Source organism: Phaeodactylum tricornutum, chromosome 3 (assembly GCF_000150955.2).
Source record: "Phaeodactylum tricornutum CCAP 1055/1 chromosome 3, complete sequence".
NCBI lineage: Eukaryota > Bacillariophyta > Bacillariophyceae > Surirellales > Neidiaceae > Phaeodactylum > Phaeodactylum tricornutum.
This window is the reverse complement of record NC_011671.1, coordinates 1,297,355-1,312,165: the sequence shown is the minus strand read 5'-3', so window position 1 is coordinate 1,312,165 and position 14,811 is coordinate 1,297,355. Positions and strand designations below refer to the sequence as shown.

General features: G+C 48.3%; 9 protein-coding genes across 9 annotated transcripts; 4 read left to right on the top strand and 5 right to left on the bottom strand.

Moving 5' to 3' along the window:
- Positions 1-445: 445 nt before the first annotated feature.
- Positions 446-2,251, top strand: PHATR_44207 (predicted protein; the record flags this gene model as incomplete). Its single annotated transcript, XM_002186467.1, has 1 exon — positions 446-2,251. One exon carries the CDS (start codon positions 446-448, stop codon positions 2,249-2,251), a length of 1,806 nt encoding a protein of 601 aa, XP_002186503.1.
- A 310-nt stretch (positions 2,252-2,561) lies between these two features.
- PHATR_44206 (predicted protein) lies at positions 2,562-3,966 on the bottom strand (the record flags this gene model as incomplete). Its single annotated transcript, XM_002186190.1, has 2 exons — positions 2,787-3,966; positions 2,562-2,702 (listed from the first exon to the last, which is right to left on the bottom strand). The coding sequence occupies exons 1-2, from the start codon at positions 3,921-3,923 to the stop codon at positions 2,562-2,564; spliced, it is 1,278 nt and encodes a 425-aa protein (XP_002186226.1). The 5' UTR covers positions 3,924-3,966.
- Positions 3,967-4,310: 344 nt separating this feature from the next.
- Positions 4,311-6,704, top strand: PHATR_33584 (predicted protein; the record flags this gene model as incomplete). The annotated part of the gene is made up of 1 exon (XM_002186466.1): positions 4,311-6,704. One exon carries the CDS (start codon positions 4,311-4,313, stop codon positions 6,702-6,704), a length of 2,394 nt encoding a protein of 797 aa, XP_002186502.1.
- Positions 6,705-6,773: 69 nt separating this feature from the next.
- Positions 6,774-7,622, bottom strand: PHATR_44205 (predicted protein). Its single transcript, XM_002186189.1, has one exon. It carries the CDS (start codon positions 7,521-7,523, stop codon positions 6,867-6,869), a length of 657 nt encoding a protein of 218 aa, XP_002186225.1. The 5' UTR covers positions 7,524-7,622; the 3' UTR covers positions 6,774-6,866.
- A 278-nt stretch (positions 7,623-7,900) lies between these two features.
- Positions 7,901-8,678, bottom strand: PHATR_44204 (predicted protein; the record flags this gene model as incomplete). Its single annotated transcript, XM_002186188.1, has 1 exon — positions 7,901-8,678. One exon carries the CDS (start codon positions 8,676-8,678, stop codon positions 8,019-8,021), a length of 660 nt encoding a protein of 219 aa, XP_002186224.1. The 3' UTR covers positions 7,901-8,018.
- Positions 8,679-9,283: 605 nt separating this feature from the next.
- PHATR_44203 (predicted protein) lies at positions 9,284-11,341 on the top strand (the record flags this gene model as incomplete). The annotated part of the gene is made up of 2 exons (XM_002186465.1): positions 9,284-10,213; positions 10,295-11,341. 2 exons carry the CDS (start codon positions 9,284-9,286, stop codon positions 11,339-11,341), a joined length of 1,977 nt encoding a protein of 658 aa, XP_002186501.1.
- Positions 11,342-11,621: 280 nt separating this feature from the next.
- PHATR_33580 (predicted protein) lies at positions 11,622-12,200 on the bottom strand (the record flags this gene model as incomplete). Its single annotated transcript, XM_002186187.1, has 1 exon — positions 11,622-12,200. The coding sequence occupies one exon, from the start codon at positions 12,198-12,200 to the stop codon at positions 11,622-11,624; it is 579 nt and encodes a 192-aa protein (XP_002186223.1).
- A 407-nt stretch (positions 12,201-12,607) lies between these two features.
- PHATR_33579 (predicted protein) lies at positions 12,608-13,213 on the top strand (the record flags this gene model as incomplete). The annotated part of the gene is made up of 2 exons (XM_002186464.1): positions 12,608-12,696; positions 12,793-13,213. 2 exons carry the CDS (start codon positions 12,608-12,610, stop codon positions 13,211-13,213), a joined length of 510 nt encoding a protein of 169 aa, XP_002186500.1.
- A 263-nt stretch (positions 13,214-13,476) lies between these two features.
- PHATR_44202 (predicted protein) lies at positions 13,477-14,357 on the bottom strand (the record flags this gene model as incomplete). Its single annotated transcript, XM_002186186.1, has 2 exons — positions 13,477-13,920; positions 14,243-14,357. 2 exons carry the CDS (start codon positions 14,355-14,357, stop codon positions 13,628-13,630), a joined length of 408 nt encoding a protein of 135 aa, XP_002186222.1. The 3' UTR covers positions 13,477-13,627.
- Positions 14,358-14,811: the final 454 nt, after the last annotated feature.

Sequence of the window (14,811 nt, the reverse complement as noted above, 5' to 3'; positions counted from 1 at the left end):
CCATGGTCAAATCTGGAGTGACAGGGTCGGATACAGTCCACGTTTCTCTTCGCTTCTCGATGAAAAATGAGACATCACGAGGCTATTGTGCTTTTTGACGAAGGAAGAATTTTGCTTTCGTGCCAAGCGGACAGACACCGCAAGCGGAAGGCCGACTGTCACCATGAGAAGGCGGTTGTACTTCTTACTCGTGTCCAATATCCAAGCAAAGGCCAGTCGGACGGACGGAAGGAGAAAACGCCAACGAGATTGAAATGTGAATAGTTATCACAGGAAGTGACACTACTAGTAGAGGCATTCCGTAGGCAATACCAAGCAGCCACACACTAAGAATGTAAAATGATCTCGTGATCGGTCACTGGGTCGCTCTCGCTTTCATACTCATACCAGCAGTACGCATTCTAGCATCATAGCTGCCTTCGTACAAGCATTCGCGCGAGAGAGTATGTTCGAGGAAGAGGGTGGATTGGAAGATGGCATGCCAATTTGTTCGTACTCGGTCGAAGCCGAAGTGCGAAAGATTTGGCTCGACGAGCCTGGAATAGGAGTGCGCGATCTCGCGGACCGTCTAGTCCAGCAATTTCCACCCGGCACGTTCGGAATTGCAACAAAACAACGCGTCAGGGCTGCCAAACAAGGGATCCCGTATCGGCAGCTGGAATCCGCACTGCATGTCGACGCATCCGATATGGACGTGACGTTTGTACAGCAAAAACTGGAGCAGCGGATATCCTACAAGGCGGCACGACAATGGAATGCGGCCGATCGAATAGAAAAAGGACTTACCGCCATGGGTGTAGAAATTGACGACTGGAAGCGTACCTGGTGTATCGTAAGGCGTCCGGACCAAACCAAAAGCGAGGACACAAACGGGTCAGTATTGTTGACCAATGACGTCGGCGTCCCGTGCGGCATGTGCGGGCGTATGTTCGGATCGCGGAACCTCGTCTTTCATCACTTGCGTGATCCAGCATCAGGTTGTGGTACGTCAGTTTTTGCATCCGGTCAAGCGATTCCGACCCCGCCGAGTGTCATCAAGAAGGAAGCCAAGCGAAAAACTCGCGTTCGGGGAAGGCGTACCGGCTGTACTGCGCGACACGCCGAAGCAGCGTCGTGCTTGTGGATTGGCGACTTACCTGTGATTTGGACCCGCCAGGGTGGCCAGTATAAGCACGTACGTGCGCTCTTGTTTCGTCACGTACCAACCGGTGTACCGACACCGTGGATTAAGACAGTTGTACGCAAAAGCTACCGAAAACAAGGATTCTACAGAGGGTTTGCGATTGTCGTCTTTCGCGATGCCGAAGAAGCGACGGTGGTGTTGAACGCCATGGAAGGTCTAGAAGTTTCAACCGCGTCTGTCTATCCTGTGGATACCCTTACTAGCCCAAAAGATGCTGATCTCGCTGATGAACCCAGTTTTCTCCTGAAGGTCCGTAGAGTCGAGCACAATGATTTAGCTGAAGCTTTGCATCCTACAGACTGGCAGAATGACTCAACACCAGGACTGGATCCGTCGTTTGATGAACAACTTAGCCCCTTGGATTGGGGGGAATTGGAGCATCGCATCATCCGTCTTAATGATAGACGTTCCGAGCCAGCTAAGCCGGTAGGCTCCGATTCCTGCACAAAACGCCTTCTTTCCCACAACGGGCACGACGAAGTACTAGCCCACGCTGTTGCATGCTATGCTCAGTGCGGACCCCGTAAAGAGGTTCGACACCAAGGGCGATTAATTCCCGACAAGATTCGGGACAATTTGTTGCAAATTCTTATTACCCTACGCTGGCCTGCCCAGAACGAGCGGCAAGGTCTTAGTGCAGAGAGATATTTGGTACTGCAAACGAATGTAAGCAATGATCTTTACTACAATCATTTGCGCAAGGCGTGTCGAGAGCTTATGGATTGGGCTGATGCCGAATACTACTACAGTGGCATTGCTGTCACCAAAAACTTTGTCGCGTCACCACACATTGATCATCGCGATCAATCATTCCAGTATGCCGTTTCACTCGGTGGCTTCACTGTGGGCGGTGAACTATGTGTAGAGGGTGTTAATGATGCTGGAGACGATTTTGTTAACGTCGTTGACACGCACGACCGCATTGCTCAAGTTGACGGTCGTCACCCACACTGGGTCAGGACTTGGCAAGGCGAGGGCGATCGCTACTCACTCATCTTTTATGATACTTCAGATCGGCGACCTACCCCGATCAATTCAAGAGGTGTATTGACTGACTCGCAGTATTGATGCTTCTAATTTTGAATCCCGCCCCTCTTCCATTCGGTCGTTGAGGCACGTGACCAGTAGTCGGGACGTTTTAAAGGGGGGAAGGGTGTGGATACGGCCGATTTCTCGTACCAACATCGAGGCTTTGGCTTGTATAAAGACTCCATCGACTTTAAAATTATGTTGCAGAACTAAGTCTCTCGTTATTGACAATAGCGCTGACTATTTTAGAGTGCCCTTTCATTGGTTCACGTCAACCATTCCTGACTGGCCTCGGGACGCCACTCCTGTATTTATTCACACTTTTCGTCCCCTATTTTCAGTTTTTTGGCTAAGGGTCAATGACGCCCACCCCTGCCAGCAAGGCCGTAGCGATTTCTACTCCTGTTCGCCGAGCAAAACCATCTAACCAAGGGCGAATATCGTCATCCGTTTCAACTTTGTCCACGAACTGCTGAGCCTTTTGGTAAGCCTGGAAATCAGTGAAAGGAATCAAAGTGCGAACATGTTAGGTACCATATGCGTTACCTAAGCCTGCTACTTTAGCTTTCCTTACCAAGAGCCCGCGTTCGTTGCCTTTTCGGGAATCATCCCGGTAAGAATATTGTGCCCATGTGCCGAGATAGTGATGAATGACAAACACCTGTTCGGGAGCCCGCAAGTGTAGTTTTCGACGACCACACAGAGATCGAACAGGCCTGTGAATTGAGCTAACCGGTTCCAGCGCACTCCATGGTACCCGTGATAGGTCCATGACGACTTTGGAAATCCGATTGGCAGCATAGTTGTAAGCATCGGCGTGGTGACGCCATCGCAGAGTTTGAAATTGCGAAGCATTTAATCCCAGTGGAACTAGTTTTTGAACCTGCGATGATTCCGATTCTTGTGCATTGAACCGACTTCGTGGAATCTGGATACACGGTGAGGTTAGATTAGTCATTGGTTGAGCCAGCTCGCGTTGCAAGAAGGTCAAAACGGACCCAGGCTCGTCAACTGACGGGGTTACCAGGCCAGTCTTCGTCGTTTTTACCGTTTCGTAGTTAATGAGAAGATACTCGTCGCTATCGGTCAATATAGTCCAATCACGGTTTTCGTTTTTCAGCTGCTTCATGCATTTATAATAAAACAAACGTTGACGGGCCCGATGCTGAATCAAATCTTCACCAATCTTCGTGTTTTCGAACTTACGCCGGACCCAGTCTACGGCGACACGGTGCTCTTCTGTATCCGCCATGAAATCATGATCGGCCCACAAGGAAATATTGAAGTTTAAATTTGGTGATCTCCATCGATTTAAAATCGGTGCTGGTGTTGTCACACTGCGGGGGTCGACGGCGATGATGAGACGGCGCAAGGGCAACACGTGATAGTGGAAGGCCAGCCATTCCGTCAAAAAATGATTGTCATCCATAACCAACAAACAAGAAGAGAACGAGCCGGGCCTGTTAATCTCTAGTCGTTCAAGCGGCTCCAGTCGAGTGCCTGTATTGAAGAGAATCGATTGATGATGTGTACGGGAAGATTGATCGCTTAATCGTGAGCGCGCAAGATTTCCGTCGAACGAAATTGATCCGGAGTACGAGTCGGCAGATTCGGCGCCGTTCGCAATTTTGGAGTGCATCCATAACGTCGAGGACACGTATACGATGAATAGCAGAGCAAGGGCACTAATCCCGTACCTCGTTGTTCTCATGGTGTGTCGTCTGCACCATGATGGACAACAAACTAGATTGAAAAAACATTTTCACAAGTTTTGAAATGATTTGGTTTTTTGTCAGCGTGTGACAGTGACTGTGAATGAAACGTGAAAAGACCGCAAATGTCTTGGGACTGTCGATTTGACAGAGAGAAATATGAAAGTTCAGCCAGATCAAGTTGCTATCTAATGATCCTATTAAAAACATGAACGTGATCACTGGTTGATTTATGCCGTGTCACATTACAATCTCGTCCACGCCGCACGTTTTTCCAGTCCAAGGCAACTTCCGGAAAATTCTTTGTTTACACATGCGCTCGTATTCGCTGACTATAGTACCTTGCACCTACAGGATGCTAAGAAACAAACGCTAAATTTCATGAGATGAGTAGTAGTATCGCGCCCTCGCAGACAAGGAAAAGGCAGTTTCCGTATTTGCGTCCCGACAAGGTCGACACATCAGCCGAGATCTTGTCATCGTTTTCCGATATCCGCGTCAAAACGTTCGAAACCATCTACGCCGACGCCGATGACGAGCACGCGGCATGGCGTCCCGACAAGTCTCCGAAAGGATTTGTGGACGAACCTATTCGCGACGTAGTAGATTTGATCAATACGCACCCGTCATTTGCGACAGTGTCTTCTTGTTCCGGACGAATTGCTCTTTTTGATTCGTCGCTGCAACAAACAAACGATGATGGTCTTGTAGAGAGTGGAAAAGGAATTGGAGGGTGGCTAATGGTTTGTCACGAAGAAGCGGAACCCGTCTGTTTGCTCGATATTTTCCACGCAAGCGCTGATACAGGTCATCTCCATAATGAAGCGGAAATGCCACTTAGTTTTAAATTTGAGCCAATGCTGCTGCACGTTGCAGCTGCCAGTCTGTCTCGTGGGCAGCAACTCTTGCAATTAGCTTTGCAATTGGGATTCCGGGAATCTGGTTTGGTAGTGACAGATCTTCGTGTTACAGTGGCTATTCGAACTTATAGCTTGGCCTTGACGGTGCCTCTCGCTCGGCATGGGGCGTTTCGTCCTCCCGATGAGTATCTTCGAGCCCTTGCTGTAGAAGCCAACAGACGGATGCGAGTCAACACAGAAAAGATTCAAAGGCTGTTACATTCCTTGACGGAGCACTTTTTCCGTCCCGTTCCCTTGTCTTGTCGAATACGAGTCCAAGCGCTTCCCCAATTGGGATTGCGGTCACATTCCGCAGTTGCCGTGACGAGACCTCGTACAACAGACAGCATCGACATTATTGTATTCGGGGGATATGGGAGAGGTCCAAGGCTAGCAAAGAACACTGGAAGAAGTTTACAGGGATCACAGAGATCCAGCCATATTTATTGTTTGACGAGAGCGAACGGGGTCTGGGAGGATGGCTGGCATGAGATTCCACAAGGCCATCCAAGTGATTTAGGAGATACGTGCATTTCTCCGTTTCGATTCACTTGCCGCCCAGTAGCTTTGACGACCCGTGAGGGTAGTGCAACGTGCGTTCTACCTGGCGGAATATCTATTGTGGCTATATTTGGAGGTCGAACAAACCCGGCTAATCCACTTGGAGACTTACTTCTCTACGACCACGAACACCACCCCGGAATTCTATGGGAACCCAACGACATCCGCGGATGTTTACCAGAACCTTCTTGGGGGCACACACTAACTGCCATGCCTTTCGGGAGTAGCTCTAATCGTCTGGCGGTTCTTTGTGGTGGAAGAAACGAAAGGGAATGTTTGGGTTCGATTTATATCTTGTCGGCGGTGAGAGATAACGAGCAAGCCGCACACTTGATCTGGGAAGAGGTCGTCACGTCACCTCCACTGCAAGGCGTCTTCCTCCATTCCGCTGTTGCTACGAGCCACGACTCGCTTCTACTGTTTGGTGGATTGAATAAGCCTTTGGACATTTTGGAGGCTTTCGACTATATGACATGTGCGTGTGCGCATAGCGTTGACCTTTGTAGTGGAAAACTAACTCCAATCGACAGTAAAAGCTGTCCCTGTCTTTTTGGGCATACGGTGGTACCTTTGGTCTCGAGCGAAAACCAGGGATTTCAAAGTCACTTCCTCTTGACGGGTGGTCTACAGAAAACGTCGCAAGGAGGGAATTTTGCCACATCAGCTCCATTTCGATGTGTTTCCGTGTCAAAAAATGGTCCGGATCTTTCCTTTGAGCAGCATGGTACTATAATTGAAGAAAGCGACGAAAAATTTGATTTTGGGTCCTTGCTGGATCACAGCTGCATACCTATTGACAATTGCTCGCGTGAGCCGCACAAATTTATTTCAGTAGGTGGTGGGGTTGCAGGATTTGCCTTTGAGCAGTGCTTTGCCGAGTCGTTTACCTTTGAGGTTCAGCTTGTGCCAAGTGCCAACAGTGTGGGAGACGACATAGTCGCTGGAAAAGCAGACGCGACCTTACGAAAATCGAACTCGACCGCGGACAATTCGCGTGTGGCCACGCTGCATGCTTCGGAGTCGGCACTGATCGATGTGCTGTACGTGGACAGACGAAACGCGAAGAAAGCGAAAACAATGTTGGAAGAGGCGTCATGGCTTGACAAGAGACATCGCATGTTTCCAGCTGACAGTCATGCACCTATCCTAGATGTCGAGAAATGTATTGCACTCCCTGTTTTGGAGTCATGTTTATTTGCATTGGACGCGATGGAAACTGGATCCATCAATCTCGGGAAAATTATCATAGGTAGAGGAAAGCAGTCGATGCCACTCAGTACGGCTGCATATGCGAACCAAGCGAAAAAGATAAATGCGTAAATGGATGCCTTTTTAAATAGAGACTGCTGTTTGTCGGTTCACAGATCTTGCATATGCTTGTGCTAACTTGGTATGTATCCTATCTTCTTTAGATAACAATATTTCTAAAGGTATCACTTTTTACATCTGGTTTTTCTTTATGAAGCGCTCGCTTGTCTTCGGCTAGTGCTTCATTCTGTTCAGCCGCACGATTAGTACCAAGGCATACGCAGCGCCGGCAACAGCCACGGCCGAAAACGCAAGTGACGATGACCACCACGCACTATTAGAGTTGTCGTCCAGATCGTGAGCATCTCGTTCCAATTCCACTTTTTCTGAATCTGACGCACGAAGCCGTTTCTCAAACGGTTCATGAATGTCGTCGTTCTCGCATTTGGAGAAGCCTCGCTTGTGCTCTGGATGCTGTGGTTCCACCGAGAAAACGGTAAGGAAACGGGAAAAGGGATTCGCCTTGACAGAGGACTTGTTATCTTTTGTTGGATTTTTCCGACGATCATGCATGACCTTCTCCCGCTTGGCACGTTGACGCGTTGTCGCTGTCCGGATGGTTTCTTGTTTGATGTGCTCAAGCTTCTCGTGTTCCAGCTCCCGCGCTACCGAAGAGCTTTCAGCAATAGGGTTCGGAATGTGCTGAGAGCGCCGGTTCTTCGGCTCTTGCAGCTGATCTTTTTCATCTATCTCCTCGTTTATGTTTGTGAATTCCACGTTGATATCTGCAACAGGCTTACTTGCCTTCACGATTCGGCGTGTCACCGAGCTGGATCGTGGTCTCGATAAACTTTGATCAATTTGGTCGCCGTTACTAGTATTGTTCCCCATCGTTTGGAATTCGGTTCACACGCTTGGCTTTACTTCTCTCAAAGGAATCTAAGTGCAGTGAGGAAATCAGCTTGAACTGGAGAAGGTACGTTGCAATTGAAAAGGATCAGTATGAGCTGAAAGCGTAACCGAGCAAAAGCAATCCAACTGACAGAGAAGTTGTGTATCAACGGTTGGACCGACCGGTTTTCCACAAAAAGTGCTTGTCTGAACGACTGTCACATGATATGTTTATTAATAATAGCTCTCATAAAACCTTCGCACTATTTGCAAACTATCGACTGACTTGCAATTGATAACTTTGGGGCTATCTTCGCGCTGCTTAGTGTTAAGAGCTGCAGTATAGAACTAACCGTAAAATAGCGAGTCCAGTGTTTCGAGCGCCCCACATAGAAGTCAATTTTTATCCTTATGCATACATTCTCCGGTTAGCTGGTCATAGTTGCAACATAAACAGTCGGAAGCGTGGCAAGCATCTTCTTGTAAGTTTTCAAGTCAAGGTCGGGGCAGCACAAGACGATGGGCGTCATCATCATTGTCTTCTCGATCTTCCAAAAGGAACGGTGCAATCCACTTGACTCCATAAGTTTCCAAGACTTTAGGACCGTGATAGCGAAATCCTTGCAACTCACCTCGACAAGAGGCTGCTCCGCAAGCGCATGCGAAGCCATGGCTGATCTCGTATTCTGATGTTTCGTAGTCCCACGTTAGTTCTTCTTCAATGGAAATCTCCCGTAGAGCAAAAAAATCAAACGCGCCGAGACTGTTTGGTTGAATGCCGACGTTGGCCTCGTCGCACACGTGGTTTATAAACCGGGCTGGAAGATCCATGGTGACGTGGCTATTCCAGGATGTCTGCACTGAGTGAGAATCTTGTTTGCTGCTCTCAGACAGAGCGTTGGCTCGTATCACTAAAGAACCTTTCTGAAAACGCTGTAAAGCGAAAAGCCCCCAGCCTTTGTTATCGCTGGCTCGCCGAATTGATATTTTCCCGGCGTAACGTTCGTTCGCTTGTTGTATTTCCGTCTCAAGCTTCTCGCTACCACAGCTCGCGGAAAAGGCGAACCGTTGGCGCGTGGTCGTTGCGCGCACAAAGCTGAACCACGTGCCAAGTACTCGAGGTCCTGCTGTTGACTTTATCATGCAGCATACCATCTCTCTTTTTATGTCAAGATCTAACCACATCTGACTTGCTGTTATATTACCGAGGCCCTTTTACCCGGGAGCTACGAGAAACGCCGCTACTTAAACCGGGGGATTTCGAAATCTTCAAATTTGAAAAAGCTTTGTGATCCGTTGGCAGTATGTCGTAGCTGTCTCATAGATATATATATGCGCGAGCAGGTTGTATCGATGCCAAGGATATGATGTCAAATCTTTCTTAGAAATTTTGCTGGGTAAGTTGTATTCCTGGTAATAGAAAACGGGGCGGGGCCTTTGATTGTTGGTTTATTGCATAATGTGGGAGTAATAATTCGAGCATATGGGACCGTCGAGCCTGGAACTCCAGAGATGTCAATAGCTTACGGGGCCACTTTTCGGCCCAAGAAAAAACAAGAGCGCGGGAGACCGCATCTCTCCCGTGCCTTCCAAGAAGAAACAATGGCGAAATACAGTACCGCAAGACAATGATCGGAGTTGAAAGCGGATATTCATATCGTGCCATCATCTGAATATACAAGGCGCTTTGACCTAGACCCCATTGCAGTTACGTGTATCGCGCTCGACCTGTAGTATCGATCCTATCCGACACCAGAATAATGGCGTCGACAGCACTCTGCAACATGCGACTGTTATATTTTACCGGACTACTATTTGGACCGACAGTATTGACAGTGAATGCCGAATGGCTGAAAATCAATGACACAGTCAACACTATTACATCCCATCAAGACTTCCGAACGACAATTTTTCGCTCCTTCGATCATGTTGTTTGTCGTATTTTAGTGGAGCTTGTTGACTACGATGTGGATCAAAAAGATTCCATGCAAAATACGTGTGAAGTTATCGGCCCGCCTGAGCTTCTTGGGAGCAGCCGATGGCGTGGGGGCGGCAGTCCTGGGCTTGTCATTGAGCTAGAAGAGAAGCTGTGGGAACAATTTAGTTTTGCTCCCGAGGATTTGGTCCTGGATTTGATGGATGCAGTAGTTGGCGAAAGATACTTCTCAAACGTTGGCTGGCTCCCTACCAGTATTTCGTTGTCAAGTCGTGGCAATGCGACTATTCATCACGGAGCGTTTCATCGACGGAGGCAGCTGGAGTACTTTGATCGCCCACGTTCAGTCATGCTCGTGAGGGTGAGTACAGATGACGAAAGCGTGAGTCTATCTCCATCGGAGATTGCAGATTCGTTCTTCCAACCCGGTCGCTTTTCTTTTGCTTCACAATACGAGGCGTGTTCTGCGGGACAGGCTCGGTTTGTGCCATTCGACGTCGATAACGTAGTAAAGGAGGTTCGTGTATCTGGAATCAGCAGTGCCTTCACTGGCAGGAGTCTGCTTGTAGCGGCAAACATAGCGACTCAAACGTTACTTGGCGTTGAGAGTTTACCAGACGTAGCGGATCATGTCGTATTTTGCATGCCGCCTGGAACGAGTGGAGAAAAATATCTGGCCGCTGCTGCTCTCAATAGTTGGTATGCCGTAGCCAGCGACAGGTGGTGTGCGCAGCCGAACGCAATCATCCATGAGGTATGTATTCCCAAGCTTAATACTTGAATGAATGTTTGTGATGCTTTCGTATCTGACACTTTTCTTTTTGCTCCATGGAAGATCGGCCACAATTTGGGATTAGGTCATGCGGGAAAGGGCGACAATGCCTATGCCGACGGGACTAGCCTAATGGGGTATTCGGAGGTTCGCGCTGATGGCCCGTCCAAATGCTTCAACGGATACAATTTTTGGCTACTAGGTTGGTATCCGAATCACAGAATCGATCTTGACGCGTTGGCCTTAACGGAATCGGTTCGAGTAGAGATTGCTGCATTTACGGATTTCGGTGTCATCGGTAAAAACGAAGTAATTATTGCCAAAGCTGGCGGCCTTTATTTGACCTACAATCGCGCCGAAACGTTCAACAGGGAAACAGAAGACTTCCTCGACACGGTAACGATTACGAAGCGCGTCGATGGAATACACACGAAACTATTGGCTGGCCTTAGCGAGACCAACTCCCGGTATATTTCTGGCGACAAATTGATTTTCGAGGTATGCAGCAAACATGACGGAGGAAGTGTAGCAGCCGATAAGTTTGTCATTGGTATCGGCAAAGAGATGCTCCCATGCAAGTCTGCTATGATATTGGGCCCAGATGGAGTCGACGCAACTTTGTCACCTCCTACAAGAGCTCCATCTATGACACCGACGTTAGCACCAATATCAACACCGACATCAGCACCAATATCAACACCGACATCAGCACCAACGTTCGCACCAGCACCAACGGGAAAACCCGTGACTCCGCAACCATCGCTGCATGAATATACAGGTTTCCCAACACTATCTACTGGCGGACCGTCTGAGCCCTTAGACGACATCTCAGAGCCCTTTAACCCGGAAAGGTCTCAAGTGCCTGTCGGAGGAGACGAGAGGGTAGCCGCGGAAGAAAGCGACCGATTCCCTCTTATACCCGTGGTGTCTGGTATAGCTTGTGTCATTTTCTTTGTTTTCTTGACTATTTTCCTCATTCTGCTGCGCAGGAAGTGGTCGAGACAGGCCCGCAGTCGGTGGCAGGTTTCAGTATTAGGTAGTCCAAAAAAGCAACACACTGACAATGAATCTGAAACTTCGCAATTTGGCCCTTCCGATGAATCATGCTGAGGAGTCCGGTCGCTCTCTTAAGAGGAAGCGACTTTGAAAGGCTTTAAGATGCCTAATCGTGAAGAGTTTCTCCATTTCCTGTGCATACAAAGTCGTTGTCATCCGATAACTAGGAGGGATTGCCCTTGTTCGGCTCCAATCTGTTTCGCAAGTCCGTAGCATTGCCCGGCTCTCAATATTGTAGAAAGAATGACGGGATACAACAAGCAATTATTTTTTCAATCGATCAAAGAGGTAAGCATGTTGTTTAGGCGCCCGTTTGAGACGTGATAAAGTTCGCTTAGTCTCCTAGCGATCGCCCGTGTCCGGCCAATGACGGAAGAGTGGCGCGGTCTTCAGTGACGGTCTTTTTGACTTTCCAGTACACTAACGAAAACGGTCCGTACAATGTTCCGTAATAGATCGGCCACTGCAGCCAGTCCTCAGGAAGATGTAAGGCGTCGCAAATGGTAATGACGATCAAAAACCCAAACGAGATCAGTACTGCCGAGATAGGATAGACCGGCAGCACGTACAGGAATGCTCGACCAACCTTAGGCATGAACTCGCGGGTAAAATCAAGCTCCGGAGAGATTCTGCGACAATCCACATACAGAACTAGTACGTATGCCCAAGCGACGAACAATACCTTGGGCATGTGGAAAAACCCCGTGACGGTATCATTGATGAAGAGCGCAAAGCCCGAGACTCGGTCAAAGATATTCAGGAAGACGACCACGACAGCCGCCAGTATCGTTCGCGGTTGCACCAAACGGAGCTGCCAGTTGGAATCATATCTTCTTTCATTCGTATTTGTGGCGGCAAGATACTCTGTTACCAAGTACGTTAGTAGGATGGTATTGAACACTTCAGATATCATTTTGTTGTGCTTGTGCATTACAGTTGCAATGCGACATGGCTTGTTCGAATGCCTCTAACTTGATTCTGCGCACCTCTCCAAACTCACAGTCAATGTCCGTAAATACATACATGGATCATCGTCAAATACAGTATAAAATCATAATTCTCCTATTGCATTAGTCGTATACGACTTATATAATGCTTTTTCATACAGCTAAATTTTTCACTCACTCTCACTGTCAATTATGCAATATCTTGGCACAGGGCAGCCTCCTTAGGAAACTAACTGTAAATATCGTAAAAAAGAATTTTCTCTCAGTCTCAGGCGACCATGGACATTGACGGTATATATACCCTGCGAAAGGCCGCGAAAGGCCACGAAAGCGTGAATTCTTCTAGTTGCCTACAATTTACGGCGAGGCGCCCATGTATTCGTTTCGTGAGCCGCAGCAGATCCTCCATCGTAACACGGAGCCACAATGGTCTCCACGGCCACGACAAGACACGGAATCCGGGTAGGTTTCAGCGTGAAACGATCTTTTTTGTTCTGAAGTGTTGGAGTGTGCACGACATGTATTCACGGTATCCATCTACCTTTCTCTACGTTACAGTTTGGACCGGCTCGAACGTGAAGAAGCGGCTTACGAAGAACAGCTTGAAAGAATTGTGTTGCCAACCGCGCCCATGCCCTTGGGCTTGACCAGCAGCACGCCCAAGCCGGAAGTCAAGGTCCACGTTCGATCCAAAGCGCCAGTAGGATTAAATGGACCAACGTTTTGGGGAAGACATCGAAAGGAAGTAGAGCGTCTGGCGCTCTTGCGTTCGTCAAAGGTGCAAGAGCATGACGGTGATTCCATAGAGGAGGAAGGCAATGATTCGACGATGGACTTTGGTAGACCCAGTTTCGCCAGCACAGTGTTGGCTGGCTCCGACGACAACGATGACGGTGCGAGCGGTGCTAGTATGGACATGTCCAGAGATAGTGTTGGTTCCACGTTGACACTTACCTCTCCGACGGGTCGCTCTGGCTAGTAACCTTTTGTAAATTCTACTAGGACTGAAAGCTGTACAAAAGGCGACAAAGCGTTCAATTCTTACTGGAAACGATGCCAACAAAAGTACACTGAGTCTTATGCACCGGGCAGCTACAAAAACTTGGAACAATGTTCTGTAGGGCAGGATGGCTTGTTTGCTCCATCGAATTTATGTGCACCGGAAAAAACTCGTCTTCATATCGGCTTTGTATTCGTTCAAGCTCGCTCGTATCACGGTTGAAAAGCAAAAAATACGTTCAATTGGGAAAACAACAGCTTCCGCTAGACATTACTTCTCTATGGCATTGAAATAACCGCGAAAGAACGTATGCTTCACTCCCAGGAGAGGCACGTAAGAAACCATAGCAACCAGAAATGTTCTTACGTAGGAATATTGGTGTGGATGGAAGTCCTACTTCTTGCTGCCAGTGTAATCAATTTCGCCGAAAAAGTCCTCTTCTTCATCGTAGTTCTTGTATTGCTGCAACCACAGAGTCAGGATGAACCAGTGACCAAGGAACAACACTCCGAGAAGACGCGGATCATCAACACCGAACCACTCATTTGTTCCCTCAGTCGCAACGGCAGCCGTCGAGGAAAGAATGGCCGGCATGACTCCAGCAACGGCAGCCATAACTCCCTTGCTCATCTCTGGGGCCTTCATTGCCATGGAAAGAGTCGTAGAGCTCTTGGCGATGCCAAAGGCTGTTTGATAAAGAACGCAAAGCAGAAGGAAAAGTGAGTCAATCACAACCGAAAAGCAATTTCTACGACTCGGTCGTCCAACGATTTTCGGCATTCTGCAAGAGCAGAGAATATCCGAGTACTTTCACGCTGCATTGACAGTGAAAATACATCATTTTCGAGCACACTCCAAACTTTTCTCAATCACGTAGAAAACTGCATTGACGTCGACATTCTGCGCTTCGGCACAGCTGACGAGGGCATTCTCTCGGCCAAGCATCGAAATCGGTCAAGTGCTTATCCGCGACTAATATTCCCACAGTCGCTGGGGCAAACTACATACCTGCCGAGGTGGATGCCGGGGCAAAGGCGGAGGCGGTCGCCAAAAGCGCAAGGAGGGCAAAGATTCGCTGCATCATGGTCAATACTGATTTCCACAAGAGAGAATATGACGGCATTCTAACTGGAAAACTCGTGGGACAAGGTTGCGCCTTCTTTCTTGTAGTAGGATTTCTACGGTACCTCACGTACACGAAGAGAAGATCGTGAGCTCAACTTCAAGACGCCATCGGGTAACCGTAATCGAACGAATCGATTGATGCCGGCAAAGAAGATCGTAAGCTCATTACCTTTTGTTTCCGGGTCTATTGTTTTGCATTGTAGTCACTGTCAGTCACAACGACCAGACCGAGCGAAAGGTCGAAACTGGAGTGGTATGCTTTTCCCCTTCGGAATTCCGAAGCCCAACAGAAAACGTTTATCTTTGTGCCAAAAGTTAGGCTTTGAACTTTTGCTGTTAACGCAACCAAAACCTTCCACCGTTGCTAGCCTCCCAGAGTCATAAAGAATGGCATTGTATGTGGTACATAGAGAATCTCTGAGACATGTTCCGCGTATGCTATCAGTCAATGC